The following is a 17,024-nucleotide window of genomic DNA, read 5'->3' on the forward strand; positions in this document are numbered from 1 at the left end:
TTATCAACTCAGTGTATTTCACTTGGGGAGGGAAGTCTAGCTGGGAGAATAGCAAAGAGGAACTGATTGATCTAGCTTTACTATCAAAGGGTTTTTTTTTTTTTTAACCTTTGCCTTTCTCACTGACTTGGTTTCAAGAAATGACATATAACTTCCTGGAAGTTAGATACTATATTCTGGTTCAGCAACCCAATTGAGTTTATCAACACAGAAACGCCCAAGGATATGATCATGACTTTATCTCCTCTAGAGGTTTAGGCCCAGCTCAAAATCAACTAAACACCCAAGAATAACTAAAACCATCTTGAGAAAGCATAAAGTGAGGATAATCAATTTACCTGTTTTCAACATTCATTATATAGTTATAGTTACCAAGTCAATGTAATTTTGGCAGAGGCATAGACATTTTAGATCCATGGAACAGAACCTAGAAATTGACCTATACAAATATGTCTAATTTTTATCAAAGGAACCAGTAAAATTCAGTGCAGAAAGAATAACCTTTTCAAGAAATGGTATTGAAGCAATTGGAATTCCACAGGCAAAAAGGGAACTTCAAAATAAAACCACGCCCTGTGCAAAAATTTAGTAGAAAAAATATAGTCTTCAGGATCTAGGTTAGGCCAAGGAGTTCTTAAATTTGGCACCAAAAGCTCGAAGCACAAAATCAAAAACTGATAAAATTAGACCTTCCTCCCTAGTATGTCCATATTATCTGTTGGTATCCAATACATTTCTCCCATTTACTGCTTTTCAAAACTGACTCTTTTTTTTCTTTTGGTACTGGAGATTGAACTCAGGGTGCTTAACCACTGAGCCATATTCCCAGCCCTTTTTTATATTTTTTATTTAGATACAGGTTCTTGCTGAGTTGCTTAGGGCTCAAAACTGACTCTTAAAAAAGAACATGAGCTGGGCTGCCTCTAATCCCAGCAACTCAGGAGGTTGAGGCAAGAAGATTGTTAGTTCAAAGTCAGCCTTAGCAAAAGTGAGACCCTAAGAACTCAGTAAAACCCTGTCTCTAAATAAAATACAAAATAGGGCTGGGGATGTGGCTCAGTGGTCAAGTGCCCCTGAGTTCAGTTCCCAGTCACCCCCACCACAAAAAAGGAGCATTATCCTTTCCACTGAAGTGCCAATGGCTGATAATGGCTTAATATGACACTGCCTCTAGGGTAATAGGATCATGTCATCTAGCAAAAGGAAACAAGAAGCTATAACATTGGAATTTTAGAGACTAAGTAGCGATGAGGAAGGCATTTATAAGCAATAGAGAGGCCTTCCTGGCATGTCTAAATCATGTTGTTGGCCTCATCTCATTTTGCTTTGGATATATATCAGAATTAAACTTTGACCTCAGGCTACTTTGGTTCCTGGAATACTCCATTAATGTGGACTTTGGTTTGATGGTTGCAAACCCACCTACAAAAGTTGAGAAGATCTTTAATCTTAGTGTCATTGAAACTGTTTGCTTTGAAAGAGCACAAATATATTCCATTTCTTCCTTGATTTCCGTGATTGTATCTTCTCATGATGAGATTAATTTTACCCTCAATTATTAATGTCAGTTACCTATTAAATGCAGGGTTGTCACTTTCAACCCAGAGCAAAAAACTAAATTACTTTTTAGAAAACCATAACCCCCCAGAGATCTTCCTTGAAGTCAGTATTTTCTAACCAGGCTTTTTTGACAACTCCAGGGGGAGTTAGAAAGGGAGAAAACCAAAGTCCTTTGGAATTAAATGGAAGTTATTATTATTTAAAAAAAAATTTTTTTTAGTTGTTGATGGACCTTTATTGTATTCATTTATTTATATGTGATGCAGAGAATCGAACCCAGTGCCTCATATGTGTTGGCCTAGTGCTCTACCACTGAGCCACAGCCCCAGCCTGGAAATTATTTTATTCTTTGTAGGACCAAACCCTGCATAAGGGATTATGGTCTCTTAGAAAGAACTCTGAACTGAGAAGTCAAAGAATATGAGTTCTAGCTCTTGCTTTATTACTAATTTACTGTGGGACCTTGGATATGACATTTCTCTTCGGGTCTCAGTAGTTTGATTTGTAAAATGGCTAATGGTAACACCCCAAATTTCTTAGTAATACTTGATTTGATGGAGAAGAGTGCAGTGTTGCACTAATAGACACACCACTCCAAAATCTAATGGGGAGAGGAATGGTTTGCAAGACAGGTTGAATATCCTAATGTAAAATGCTTGGGACCAGAATATTTAAAGATTTCATTTTTTGGGGGGGGGTTGAAATATTTGCATTTTATTTCCTGATTAAATACCTCTAATCCAAAATTCTGAAATCTGAAATGCTTGGAAATCTGAAATTTTTTGAATGCTGGCAAGTTGTGGATTTCAGAGCTTTTCAGATTTTCAGATTAAGGACACTCAGTCTATACCATTTCACCCCTCTTGAAACTTTTCTACTGTGAATTGTCTGCCTAGGGTGGTTATTGGGCGATTTCAGAACCCTGTTGGTACTTAGCTTATAATCTTTCCCTTTGATCTCCTAGGTGTCAACTCTGCCCGCTCAGTTCCTCCTTCCTACCCACCACCACAGGACCCATTAAGCCAGGGCCAGTACCTGGTCCCTGATGGCATCGCTCAGTCGCAAGTCTTTGAGTTCACCGAACCCAAGCGCAGCCAGTCACCATTCTGGCAAAACTTCAGCAGGTTAACCCCCTTCAAAAAATAATACCTACAGGGAGGCAGATAATTTTAAAATAAAGTAAATAAAATTATATTTATAGATGGACCTTTTTTCGGAGAAGCACTGTTGAAAAATTTATATATATATATATGTGTGTATATATATATATATAATATGTGAACATATATATACACACACAGACCCTGAGTATACACATGTGTGTGTGTGGGCATGTGTGTATGTGTGCATGTGCACGCACACACACACACACACACACACACACACACACACACAGAGAAGGACCAAAAACTTTTTCTGTTGTTTTGGGAAAGTGAAATCTGTAGTTGGTAGGAAGAGGTACAAATGACTTCCAAACCTTTTCCCTTCTTAAAAGTTTTCAGCTCTTAACCTGTTCCCCTTCCCTTTTCTTTCAAAAATTAACATTTCTATTTGTTTTTTTTTCCTGTTAAGATAATCTCTGCTCCTCTGTGAGTGATTCATTGACTTGTCATTATTACCATAGATGTACTTGTATTTCTTATCTGATGATACCAATGCTGATGAGTTTTGAATTTTATTTGATATGGTGGGTTTGGAATTTCTTTTTTTCCATCTTTCACTTCTCACTGAGGAAGGGGAGGATTCCCATCTCCTCTCCCTCAACCAACCATCTGCAAATGTTCCTGTAGCCCTGCAGTTGCCCCAAACAGCCTTTTCCTAGCAACCTCTGTCCACAGTTGTGCCAGTCTGGACATGCTTTATTGTGCCCTGTGACATAACTGCTTGGTATTTCTATTGCTTTCACTGTGTTTTAGGTGTTGTGGAGAGACACAGAACAAAACACAAGGAAGGGAGCATCTCTTCAGGGAACATTCTTCATTTGGGCTATTTCTTCTAGCACTGGGGGTTCCCATATTGCAGATCTGCTGTATCATTGCAGTTGTGCATCTGGGAGTTAGTTTGGGCCAATTAGTGTCTTTTTCAAGTCCCCTTTATAGTGAAATCTCCTTTTAGGCCTGTCTCCCCTCTAGCCCAATAGAAGATCTGAACTAGAAGCAAAAAGGTTGAGACTCTGCCTTCTGGGGGAAGGAGATATCTTCATTCCTTTCCCTTAGTACCAAGTAGGTTTAAAGTAAGGCAGGGCTCCCTATAACAATCAGTTCAGTGTTCTGGTCATCCCTGCTCCCATTTGCAGATTTTAAGGCAGCATTGATAGGAGTCTATAGATTGGTTCAAGATAGAACCTACTTGACCAAGATCATCAGCTGCCTTTAAATTATTAACCTGGACAGAATCTAAGGCTGATAGAATATCTTACAAGAAAAAACAGGGATGAGCATGGAAAGAGAGAGCCTTCATCTAAGATACTGACCCGTAGTTCTTACCACCCCAATTGTGTAAGGCTTCCCCTTTGTTACCAGATTGCATGGACAATCTACCCTGGCTCCCTTCTTCCAGTTTACCTGTCTTTCTTCTTTCTCCTTCCTTCCTGGCACCAGAGGATTACTAGTGTTGACATAGTTAAAACAGTTATGGCATACAAAAAAGGCCCTGTTTCTAATATCCTCCTATCCCAGGACATTTGAAGCAAATGAGTGAGGGGCCCAGGAACACTTTTCCCTGTGGACAAAGGGTCCAAGTCAGAGATGCTCTTCTCAGAATCATTTCTTGTAGGGGCTTTCCACTTAGAGAGAACTAAGTACTCCCACAAATAAGAAGGATCCCTGTGGGTGTAGGAGTATCTGTTCTTCCTCCCCACATGGCCCTTTGCATGGATAGACTTTGAATGGCAAGGGTAATGGGATACAAAGGAATAAAATGGGCCCTACTATGGAAAGCCTCTGTAACCAGGAATCTGGTGATTGAGTCTGTCCTGGAACTCATGGGAGAAGACTTCATTACAAAAGGACCTCATCTTACCAAGCAGCAGCCAAGGCTGCATGAGGGCTTCAGCATAGTTGACTTGGTCACTGCTTTGTGTCTCCTTACCCAGTCCAGACCCTGCACAACCTAGGAAGTTTTCCCCTGTAAGAATCAAGTTACAAGTTGTTGAAATTTCCATTTCACCACAGCCAAGACAGACTTGCAGAGTTAAGGCATGAATGAATCTGAGCTGAGCTAAGAGCCAGGGCTCGGGACTGGCCACTACACTCAGCACATGACCTACCTGCTTAAGCCCCCTTGTCAAGGACCCTGGTGCCCAGCACCCAGGCTAAAATGTCCTCTCTGCAAACAAAGCATATTTCAGTTGCTATGTAGGCCTCCCCTTTGTGTGCCTCCTTTTCCTACTTTCCACTCCTCCTTACTAGGCTCAGCCTTGACATGCTTCTCCACGGATTAGGGCCACATCATGAGGGGATGCTTGGACAAGTCTCTGAGCCTGTAGCACCTACCTACCAAATGAGTGGGTCAGGCACTCTTCTCCTTCCCCTCCCTGGGATCTGTACCCAGGGCTCTAGGATCAGGGATACCACCTCTCACCCCCCCTTCTACTCTACCCAGCTCACTGGCCTTATCAAATGCCAGTATTTTATGGAGAAAAAAAAATCTCTCCATGGATTGGAATGTTTCCCCTACTTATAGCAGCAAAGCAGACCAGTGGCCAAAAGCCCCAGAGGGAGCCCATAATAACCTTGGCTTAATATCTAAATCTACTGTATCCCTACAGCAGCACTACCCCACGAACTCTGTAATTCTCCTGTTTCTGCATGGCCCTGAGCTCCTCTTTCCTCAACTTGGTTAGGCCTGGATTTGCTTTGTAAAAGGCTTTCCTAGTATGTTCTATGGACCCTGCTTTGGGGAGGTCCCAATACAGAAATTAAACTCTTCTCTCTCCCTCCTTCTCTCCCCCTCTCTATATGTGTATATCTTTAAAGGATCTATTAAGGACAGCAACAAGAGAGTTCTAACAATTCTAGTGTGAAGCCAAATAGTGATCTTTTAGTGCTTTGGGGGTGGGGTGGGCTGGGGTGAATAGTTGGGCAACAGTGATTTTGATTACCCCTACTGCTCTGCATTTGCCAGTTTATTCTTTTGTTTCTATTATCTGACTGTTTGACTCTGTCAAACAAGTGTCAAAGTTGTGTGTTAAAAATGTTTAATAACAAAACAAGATGTTGTAATGACACAAAGCCTTATGAAAATATTTATGGAGTTCAATAAAAGAAGTAAAAAAGATACCTTCAGGCACAGTTCTCGTGCCGTTTTGTGCGTGTGAATGTGTGTATATTTTTTTGCCAATTGCAAAATAAAGGGAATTTTCCTGGTTTGGGACAGATTACCTCAAAAGCCTTGACCTTCCTGCCCCGATGTTTCATTTTAGGCATCCCAAGGATTTTCTGTGACCTGATATGTCCTTTCTGGAAGATTAGACCACAAGAACCTAATTTTAACCTGTAACCAGAGGCACTTCAAATGTTTTTATGAATGGCATTTTCTTTCATGTCAATTGGCCTTTTTATAAAACTTAGACTATTCCTTACCTCATTCCTTTTCCTTGCAGCTACAAGTCTAATATCTGCCTTGGGAATTCACAGGAGCTTAAAAGTTGCCTTCTGAACCCAGACAAAGGACATATCACTTAGGAATCCCCCATTCCAAGTTACTTCTTATAGACTTTGGTCTTTTCTCCTATGTGGTAGAATCTTTAATTATCTGTCCCTCAGAGGGGGTAAAGTGGCATTACTGTTTCAGGTCAATTAATGTCATTCCCCATTTTCTCCTTGGTAGCACTACCTCTTAAGTTTTCTAATCTAAGCTTTCAATAGGCAATGGCAGCCACAGGTCCTTTTGTCTGTGGGGAGAGAAGTAAGGTCTCTTATGTGGACTTTGTCTTACTTTAGCATTAAAGTCACTAAAGGCACCACTGTGCTGCTTGGCACACTTGATTTTGGTTCATTAGGGATTTCCTTATTCATACTGACCTACTCACCTGTGGCTCACAGAGATTTCTATCTTGATCAGGATATGAAGCTGTTTCAGCATGTCTTACTTGTCCAAAACTTTACCTGCAAACCCACGATTACAAAATAGGACTTCCAAGTATCCTCCCACAAGTCCTTCAACCTGCAAGACAACTGTTGTGCCTGGCCATAGGTATATTAAACCAGTTGTGTTTTCAACACAGCTGGAGAAGGATGTTTTGAAGTAAGATTCCTGTCCCTAGAAGCACAGTTTCCTGGTTCTGTTTCATTTCTGTCTTGGTGTGACCAAATGGAGTTTGAGTTTCAGACAATGTGTTTTCATTTTTTGGAGAAGAGCAAAAAGGATGACACATGGGCATAGAGTGGCCCTGTGTTCTTCTGAATCCTCTATCATTTCTACTCAAGTCCACCAATGTGTCATTTAAGGTAGGTTCCTAGACTGGGCTACATCCATCTCATAAGCAGCTATGCCTCTCCACATTCCTACTGTCAACTGAATTAGATTCAACCCACATATCCTGGGTACCCATTCTGTGCCAGGTATTGTGGTAGTCTGCACTAAAGATACTAAGATGACTAAAATACTCCATCTTGGTACTACAAGTCACCCCAAGTTTAGAGACAACATAAAACATGGACTATAACAGGTATGAATGTGCACCTGATTGTATTCAGAGAACAGAGTTGTTAACTCTGAAGAAAATCTCTTTATTGGTCAGAATACATTTGATTATGATTGAGTAATTTATGTTCCCCAAATCTCAGTAGCTTAACACACAAGTTTATTTCTTCCTCATTCAAATTGTGCCATAGGATCCAGATGGCTCTCTGGAAGAGCTGTGAATGTCTTCTATCTTATTGCATCTCAATCTAAACACATATTTTCATAATCAACACAGCAGGAAAGAGAACTCCAGAGTGTTTCTCATCTCACTGACAAATTATCTATCCCTGCTTTCAATCACAGCCCAAAGGGCCAGAAATAGTCATATACTTCACACAAGTTCAAAGTAGCAGAAATTTGTGAATTTCATATGAACCCACAAAGGACAGGAGAACTAGACATTAATAAATATTGGAAATGTGTACCAAAGCAGAGTGTTATTATTTGGATCTGGGATGTCTCCCAAAGGCTCATGTGTTGAAAGCTTGATTCCCAATGCAGCAATGTTTACAGGTTGGAATTTAGGGGAAATGATTGGATCATGAGGGCCCTGACCTTGTCAGTGTATTAATCCATTGGCAGATGGATGGACTACTGTGAGGCTGTAGAAACTAGACAGTGCAGCATGGTTGGAGGAAGTAGGTCACTGGAAGTTTGCTCTGGAATGGTATTTCTTATTCCCAGATTCTTCCCCAACTCTGCTTCTTGGCTGCCATGATGAGCAGCTTTCCTCCACCATGCCTTTCCACCAGGATGTTCTGCTTTACCTCATATACAAAACAATGAAGCCAGCAGACCATCAACTAAAACTTCTGAAATTACGAGCTGAAATAAATATGTTTTCCCTGAATTGTTTTTCTCAGGTATTTGTGAGAGTAATGAAAAGCTGACTAGCCCAAAGGTATTTAAATTATTCCTCAAAAGATAAGGACAAATTCTACCATGTTGTAATGGTCAGAGCAAATGAAAACTTAAGAGGAAAATTCACATATAAACACCCTCATTTTTAAATAATTTTTTTCATTTAATAGAAAATTCATGAGATATTTGGTGTATAAATTTATCTATAAACGTATTCTATTTCTGGAATTCTTATTTTGTAAGGCTTAGAAGAAGATGTGGACTTACATTTTCTAAAAGAAATTGAGGCAATTTAAGATTTCTCCATAATACAGGAATTTAAGGTGTATATATCTGCATTAGGTTTGTCTTTCCAGAAGTGTACATCTAGAACTTTATTAAACAATGACAGGAGCAAGTAAGAAATTAACACAGTAGCAGGGATAGTGACGAAGTATACAAATGGAAAATAAAGGATTGGCCATGGTAGTCCAAACTGTGGCAATGCTATAGGTTGCACCAAACATTAATTTCTCAGACCACTCTTCCTTCTGACACTAATGTCAAGTTTAGAGGTCTCCAGGACTTTCCTTACTTCTGAAACCAATTGTAAGTCTGGGAGCCTTAGGTTCAATAACTGTTAAAAATACTCAAAGAACTACACTTACAACAATCCCTAAATGTACCATTGTATCAAAAGTAATTCCAATAGTTAGTACAAATAAAGACTGAGAGGGTGAGGCAGAGAAATGAATTAATAATGACAGTAACTGTACACAGCTCTCAAAAGTTTATTTCCCATTTGCACAATTATGAAAATCCGGAGCTGAGCTGTTTCCAAGCTTCTTCCAGGATGCAGCTGTACTTCTTCAATACAAGGTCACAGAGAAGGAGAAAATGAACAAAATACCCCCATCCTTAATATCATCATTGACCCACATTTTTATTTCCATTCCATTCATAAGAATTAGTCATATTGCCACATTTAAGTGAAAAATGGGCTGGGAAACATCCTGGCCAGCAAACCATCAGAAATAACACCATCCTCCAGATGAGAAGCTAAAGTATTTTTGAGCCTCTTTCCATCTTTTCCATATGAGAAGTCACTGACTGCTAAAGAAGGAGACAAAGCTGAACAATCCTTTTTCCCACTCTCTAAATCATAGGACTATGGTGCAGTAAAAGTCAATCAGATGAACCCAACCATATGTTTAAATATGGAACTGGCAGATGTTGGCAGTGGCAGCAACACACATCATGTCAATGTCAGCCAGATCCATTGCTGTTGGTATCAGTAGCAAATGCTGTGGAACACCACATTCAGTTGTGATTTCACAATGCTAGGTCATGAGATATATTGGGGCTGTTCCTCTAAATTCGTGAATGCCTTGAGTATCTGCCTGTTTGAAAAGACTAATTATCCAGCTTTCCCAGAAAGTCTCTGAGCTACCTAATTTTCCATCAATAAATTCCTTTTGTACTTACAAAAGAAAGGGGGAAAATAAAACAAATATAGAGAGACCTTATCTTTCATATACATATTTGTTCTTTTCCAATTTAATCTATTAAATAAAAACATTTTGGTATTGCATCTTATAGTGTTCTTTTAAGGCATATATCTGGTATTTTTATTGCACATATCTGGAATATGGGCTGAAACAATTTTGGCAAATGGGATCCATCTACTGTTTTTTTCATTGTTTGTTTTCCTTATGAGTCATGGACTCTAAGCCCCCTGAGGTAGAGGAATTGGCTAATTTCAGTTATTGGGAAAGATGTCAGTCCCTCAAATTGGAAACCAGAAAAAAATGGCAGTACAATTACAGAAAACTGAACCTGAATATACTAATATTTGCTCTAGTGAAACTGACAAATTTGTGCCTCCAGGCTCAGCAAGACCGGGATTCTGACTCTAGCTTGGCACTTGCTACCTGGGTAGGTCATTTAGCCTGTTTATACCTCATTTTCACTAAAATGAGGATAATAATATTAGCCGTCCTTCAGGATAACTATGAAGACTTAATGAGACAATTTGTACCAAGTTCCTAGCATAGGCCTGCCACAAAGGGAGAATGATGAAAGGAGACTGTTGTCAATATTGTTGTTACTATTGCTACTATGATCAGTTAATAGGCATGGTTATTTTTTGTGTATTTGGATGAGAGCATTCAAGGAGAAAGCGCTTGCTTGGGGTTAGGTGTAATGATGACAGTAATAAGTCGAGTAAACATGCACTGGAGGGAAAGTGAAACAGAAAGCAATATATGGGCCACTTATATGCATCTGATTCCCTTGTAAGGCCTTTAATTAAAGATTCCAGGTTGAGATTTCTATTTATTTTTTATTGTTTTAATACTGGCTGTAGATTAATCTGTTTTTTTTATTGTAAACAAATGGGATACATGTTGTTTCTCTGTTTGTACATGGAGTAAAGGCATACCATTTGTGTAATCATAAAATTACATAGAGTAACGTTGCTTGATTCATTCTGTTATATTTCCCTTCCTCCCCACCCCTCCCACCCCTCTTTTCCCTCTATACAGTCCTTCCTTCCTCCATTCTTACCCCCCTCCCACCCCCCATTATGTGTCATCATCTGCTTATCAGCGAGATAATTCGACCTTTAGTTTTTGAGATTGGCTTATATCACTTAGCAGGATATTCTCCAATTTCATCCATTTGCCTGCAAATGTCATAATTTTATTATTCTTTATGGCTGAGTAATATTCCACTGTGTGTGTGTGTGTGTGTATAAAACACCACAGTTTCTTCAACCATTCATCAATTGAAGGGCATCTAGGTTGGTTTCACAATCTGGCTATTGTGAATTGAGCAGCTATGAACATTGATGTGGCTGCATCTCTGTAGTATGCTGATTTTAAGTCCTTTGGGTATAGGCCAAGGAGTGGGATAGCTGGTCAAATGGTCTTTCCATTCCAAGCTTTCTGAGGAATCTCCATACAGCTTTCCAGAGTGGCTGCACTAATTTGCAACCCCACAAGCAATGCATGAGTGTACCTTTTTTCCACATCCTCTCCAATACCTATTGTTGCTTATGTTCTTGATAATCACCATTCTACTTGGGGTGAGATGGAATCTTAGGGTAGTTTTGATTTGCATTTCTCTTATTACTAGAGATGTTGAACATTTTTTCATATGTCTGTTGATTGCTTGTACATCTTCTTCTGTGAAATGTCTGTTCATTTCCTTAGCCCATTTGTTGGTTGGATTATTTGTATTCTTCATGTAGAGTTTTTTGAGTTCTTCATATGTTCTGGAAATTAGTGCTTTGTCTGAAATATGAGTGGCAAAGATATTCTCCCACTCTGTAGCCTCTCTCTTCACGTTGCTCATAGTTTCCTTTCCTGAGAGAAAGCTTTTTAGTTTGAATCTATCCCAGTTGTTGATTCTTGCTTTTATTTCTTGTGCTATGGGAGTCCTGTTAAGGAAGTCTGATCCTAGGCTGACATGTTGCAGATTAGGTCCTACTTTTTCTTCTATAAGATGCAGGGTCTCTGGTCTGATTCCAAGGTCTTTGATCCATTTTCAGTTTAGTTTCGTGCATGGTGAGAGATATGGGTTTAGTTTCATTCTGTTGCATATGGATTTCCAATTCTCCCAGCACCATTTGTTGAAGAGGCTATCTTTTCTCCATTGCATGATTTTGGCACCTTTGTGTAGTATGAGGAAATTGAATTTATTTGGGTTTGTGTCCATGTCCTCTATTCTGTACCATTGATCTACCTGTCTATTTTGGTACCAATACCATGCCGTTTTTGTTACTATTGCTTTGTAGTATAGTTGAAGGTCTGGTTTTGTGTTACCCCCTGTTTCAATCTTCCTGCTAAGGTTTGCTTTAGCTATTCTGGGTTTTGTATTCTTCCAGATGAATTTCATGATTGCTTGCTCTATTTCTGTAAGGTATATAATTGGGATTTTAATTGGAATTGCATTGAGTCTGTATAGCACTTTTGGTAGTATGGCCATTTTGACAATATTAATTCTGCCTATCCAAGAACATGGGAGATCTTTCCATTTTCTAAGGTTTTCTTTAATTTCTTTCTTTAGTGTACTGTAGTTCTCATTGTAGAGGTCTTTCACCTCTTTTGTGAGATTGATTCCCAAGTATTTTATCTTTTTTGAGGCTATTGTGAATGGGGTAGTTTTCCTAACTTCTCTTTCTGAAGATTCATCACTTATGTATAAAACTGCATTGGATTTATGAGCATTGATCTTGTAACCTGCTACTTTACTGAATTCACTTATGAGTTCTTAAAGTTTTCAGGTGGAATTTCCCGGTTCCTCTAAATATATAACCATGTCATCAGCAAATAGGGATAGTTTGAGTTCTTCTTTTCCTATTCATATCCCTTTAATTTCTTTGGTCTGTCTAATTGCTATGGCTAGAGTCTCAAGAATGATGTTGAATAGAAGTGGTGAAAGAGGGCATCCCTGCCTTGTTCCAATTTTTAGGGGGAATGCTTTCAATTTTTCACCATTTAGAGTGATATTAGCCATGGGCTTAGCATAGATGGCCTTCACAATGTTATGGAATGATCCCACTATCCCTATTTTTTCTAGTGTTTTGAGCATGAAGGGGTGCTGTGTTTCATCAAATGCTTTTTCTGCATCTATCGAAATAATCATGTGATTCTTGACTTTAAGTCTGTTGATATGGTGAATGACATTTATTGATTTCTGGATGTTGAACCAACCTTGCATCCCTGGGATAAAACCCACTTGATCGTGCACTATCTTGTTAATATATTTTTGTATGCAATTTGCTAAAATTTTGTTGAGAATTTTTGAGTCGATGTTTATTAAGGATATTGGTCTGAAATTTTCTTTCCTTGATGTGTCTCTGGCTGGTGTAGGTATCACGGTGATATTGGCTTCATAGAATGAGTTTGGGAGGGTTCCCTTCTCTTCTATTTCATGGAGTACTTTGAGAAGTATTGGAATGAGCTCTTCTTTAAAGGTTTTGTAGAACTCGGCTGAGAACCCATCTGGTCCTGGACTTTTCTTTGTTGGTAAGGTTTTGATGACTTCTTCTATTTCATTACTTGAAATTGATCTGTTTAAGTTGTGTATGTCCTCCTCGTTCAGTTTAGGTAATTCATATGTCTCTATAAACTTGTTGATGTCTACGAGATTTTCTGTTTTGTTGGAGTATAGATTTTCAAAATAGCTTCTAATTATGTTTTGTATTTCCCGCATGTCTGTAGTTATATTTCCTTGTTCATTCTGAATTTTAGTAATTTGGGTTTTCTTTCTCTTTCTCTTTTTTAGTTTGGCTAAGGGTTTATCAATTTTGTTTATTTTTTCAAAGAACCAACTATTTATTTTGTTAATTCCAGGTTGAGTTTTAAGGAGTTAGGTGGCTGCTTTAAGTATTTTGACAATAGCTCAGAAAGGAAACTTACATTTTAACAAGTTAAGGAAGTTGTAATGATAGAAGTTCAAGACCTCAAGCCTCAAGTGAGAGACTTTGATTACTATGAAAATCAAAGCAATACTTCTGCTCAAATGTGACAAATTAAGCCCATATGTTTTTCTCCCTACTCTTTACAAATCTCACTGAAATGACAAAAGCAATATGAAGGAAAATATGTTGATAGCAATACTGGAAATTTGCAAAAAAGAAACCAGAAAGTTCGAAGAAGTTTTTAAAAATAGTAGGTAGATGGGACTGAATTGATAAGGAGGAAAAAGACAATTCTGAGATACAAGTTACACAATCCCACAAAATAGGACTTTCTTGGTGTGTGGTTTGGACAATTTGCTCTACAGTGCTCAGCTTTCACTCAAATTCCAGAAGGGGCTGGGTAGGATACTGAGCTATGAAGTTTTCTATGGAAAAGTGAAAGATCTTATGATCTGTGTCACTGTTCCATGAGTTGCTACTGCATCAACCTTCAAATTGTAGCTTCTGAAGACCTCTATGTGGACATTTGGTTCAGAAGTTTTTAAAGATAAGGGATAGGACCTAAGAGAAAAGTTGATGATCCCAGGCATTCTGCTAATGAAAGGGTGGTCCAAGGACCAGCAGAATGAGTATCATCTGAAGAATTGTAAAAATGCTGATCCTGCATTTAACAAGACACTGGAGTAATTCATGTATACCTTAAAGTTGAAGACCATATAGCTAAATTTAGGTTTCTTCACCAAGTGCATAAAGAGGAGAAAAACAATGGCTTATTACAAATGTGAAGCTCTCTATTTTTCCTCTTGCGCGTCCTGAAAACGAATGTAGACCTGTTGCTATCCACTCACCAGACGTTCATAAAATTCCATAGCTACCATTTATTTATTTATTTATTTATTTTTTATTGTAAACAAATGGGATACATGTTGTTTCTCTACTTGTACATGGAGTCAAGGCATACCATTTGTGTAATCATAAATTTACATAGGGTAATGTTGTTTAATTCATTCTGTTATTTTTTTCCCTTCTAACCACCCTCCCACCCCTCTTTTCCCTTTATACAGTCCTTTCTTCCTCCATTCTTACCACCCTCCTTATCCCTAATCCTAAACCAAACCCTAACCCTAATGCTAACTCCTCCCACCCCCCATTATATGTCCTCATCCACTTATCAGCGAGATCAATCGTCCTTTAGTTTTGTGAGATTGGTTTATCTCACTTAGCATGATATTCTCCAATTTCATCCATTTGCCTGGAAATGCCATAATTTTATCATTCTTCATGGTGGAGTAATATTCCATTTTATATATATGCCACAGTTTCTTTATCCTTTCATCAACTGAAGGGCATCTAGGCTGGTTCCACAATCTGGCTATGGTGAATTGAGCAGCAATGAAGATTGATGTGGCTGTACCTCTGTAGTATGCTGATTTTAAGTCCTTTGGGTATAGGCCAAGGAGTGAGATAGCTGGGTCAAATGGTGGTTCCATTCCAAGCTTTCTGAGGAATCTCCATACTGCTTTCCAGAGTGGCTGCGCTAATTTGCAACCCCACAAGCAATGCATGAGTGTACCTTTTTCCCCACATCCTCTCCAACACCTATTGTTGCTTATGTTCTTGATAATCACCATTCTAATTGGGGTGAGATGAAATCTTAGTGTAGTTTTGATTTGCAATTCTCTTATTACTAGAGATGTTGAACATTTTTTCATATATCTGTTGATTGCTTGTACATCTTCTTCTGTGAAGTGTCTATTCATTTCCTTAGCCCATTTGTTGATTGGATTATTTGTATTCTTGGTGTAGAGTTTTTTGAGTTCTTTATAGATTCTGTCAATTAGCAATAGCTACCATTTATTCCTATGGATATCAACTGTGGATGTCTATTAGACTCATATGGCATACTTTCGAAAAATATCAGTGCCATATCTTAGTGTGGCTCTACCTCACCTTCACCATCTAATTTTATGTGAGTGCATCTAATTTCTACAATCCACCTTATTCCCAGAAACTTGATTTGCACAGTTTCCTAGGGTATAGGAATGAATTATAGATGGAGATTGGCATGGATGTCTAGCCACAATCAACTACAGAAATCTCAAATAACAACAAAGAGAAAACAGAAATGGCAATATTGGTTGAGAAAATAATAATTTATCTATCAAAACATTAAAAACATGGATTGTAAAAACTAGTTTATGTTGAGAAAGGTACAACCCATTGAGGGAAAGTAGTAGTCATGATATTTGTGTACTAAACAACAAAATACTGAAGTATATAAAGCAAAAAATATTTTAAAAATAAGTCACAAGTCTCCAAAAAAGTTATAACTGGAAATCATATTGATCAACTATTCTGAATACAACTGGGCACAGTGGTAAATGACTATAATCCAAGTAACTTGGGAAAATGAGGCAAGAGAATTGCAAGTTTGTGTCCAACATGGGAAAATTAGTGAGATGATGTCTCAAAATAAAAAATAAAAAGAGGTGGGAATATACAAAATAAAATTAGAAATAAATTACAAAAACTTTGAAAATTATAAAAATAAATGGAAATTAAATAACTTCCTCCTGAGTAACCATTGTGTTAAGAAAGAAAATTTTAAAATATACTTAAAAGAATATGGAAACAAAACATAGCAAGACCCATAAATACATTCTGCTGTCATGTACAACTAATTAGGACAAATAAAATAATTAAAAAATTAAAAAGAAAACACAATATGAAGAAGTACACCTACTTTAGTTTGTTTATCTCAAATAAACAAAGTACTGCTGTATCTCAAGAAGCAAGGACAATAACAAAAAAAATTAGCTGAAGGAAAGAAATAATAACAATCAAAGCAGAAACAAATTACATGGACTAAAAGTTAAGCAAAATAAATGCAATGAAAGGATGGTTTTCCAAAAAGATAAACAGAATTGATTAATAGTTAGCTAGGTAAAGATAAAAATAGTAGAACCTCAAAATATCAGATGAAAATGGAGACAGTACATCTGACACTACACAGATCATTACTAGAGTTTATTATAAATAACTGCATGCCAATAAAATTAATAAACTAGAAGAAATTGACAAATTCTTGGGTACATACACTTTTATCAGACTAAGTCATGAAGAAGGGGGAAACATATGCAGATAAACAATGATTAATGAAATTGAAACAAGAATTAAAAGCTTCCATTCAAGAAAAGCCCAGGACCAGATAGTTTAACTGCTGAGTTCAACCAAACTTTTAAAGAGAAAGTAGTGCAGATTCATTTAAATTTTCTCCAAATCTTGAAGAGAGATGAATACTTCAGAAATTATTCCCTGAGACCAGCATTAACTATCCTCATGCCAAAACCAGACAAGGACACAAGATTCAGAAAAAATAAAAACATAGCTACAGGTCAATATTCTTTATGAACACAGAGTCAAAAATCCTCAAACATATAAGCAAATAATATCCAACAACTTTTAAAAAGATTATTCACTGTCACAACCAGCATGATGTTTACTCAGTTTC

General features: G+C 37.8%; 1 protein-coding gene and 1 long non-coding RNA gene across 8 annotated transcripts in view; one reads left to right on the forward strand and one right to left on the reverse strand.

Annotated features, from left to right (window-relative positions):
- Positions 1-5,838, forward strand: part of ARHGEF9 (Cdc42 guanine nucleotide exchange factor 9) — a 267,373-nt gene extending 261,535 nt beyond the window's left edge. For all 7 annotated transcript variants that reach the window (XM_079124084.1, XM_079124086.1, XM_079124089.1 and 4 more), the window contains one exon: positions 2,525-5,838. In XM_079124084.1, the coding sequence (XP_078980210.1) occupies positions 2,525-2,706 (182 nt within the window). In that variant the 3' untranslated portion in view covers positions 2,707-5,838. The remainder of the gene's footprint in view (positions 1-2,524) is intronic.
- The window catches only part of LOC306651493, a 543,249-nt gene that overhangs the window by 313,475 nt on the left and 212,750 nt on the right, over positions 1-17,024 (reverse strand). The window lies entirely within an intron of this gene.

Source organism: Sciurus vulgaris, assembly GCF_902686455.1.
Source record: "Sciurus vulgaris genome assembly, chromosome: X".
In the NCBI taxonomy this organism is placed as follows: Eukaryota; Metazoa; Chordata; class Mammalia; order Rodentia; family Sciuridae; genus Sciurus; species Sciurus vulgaris.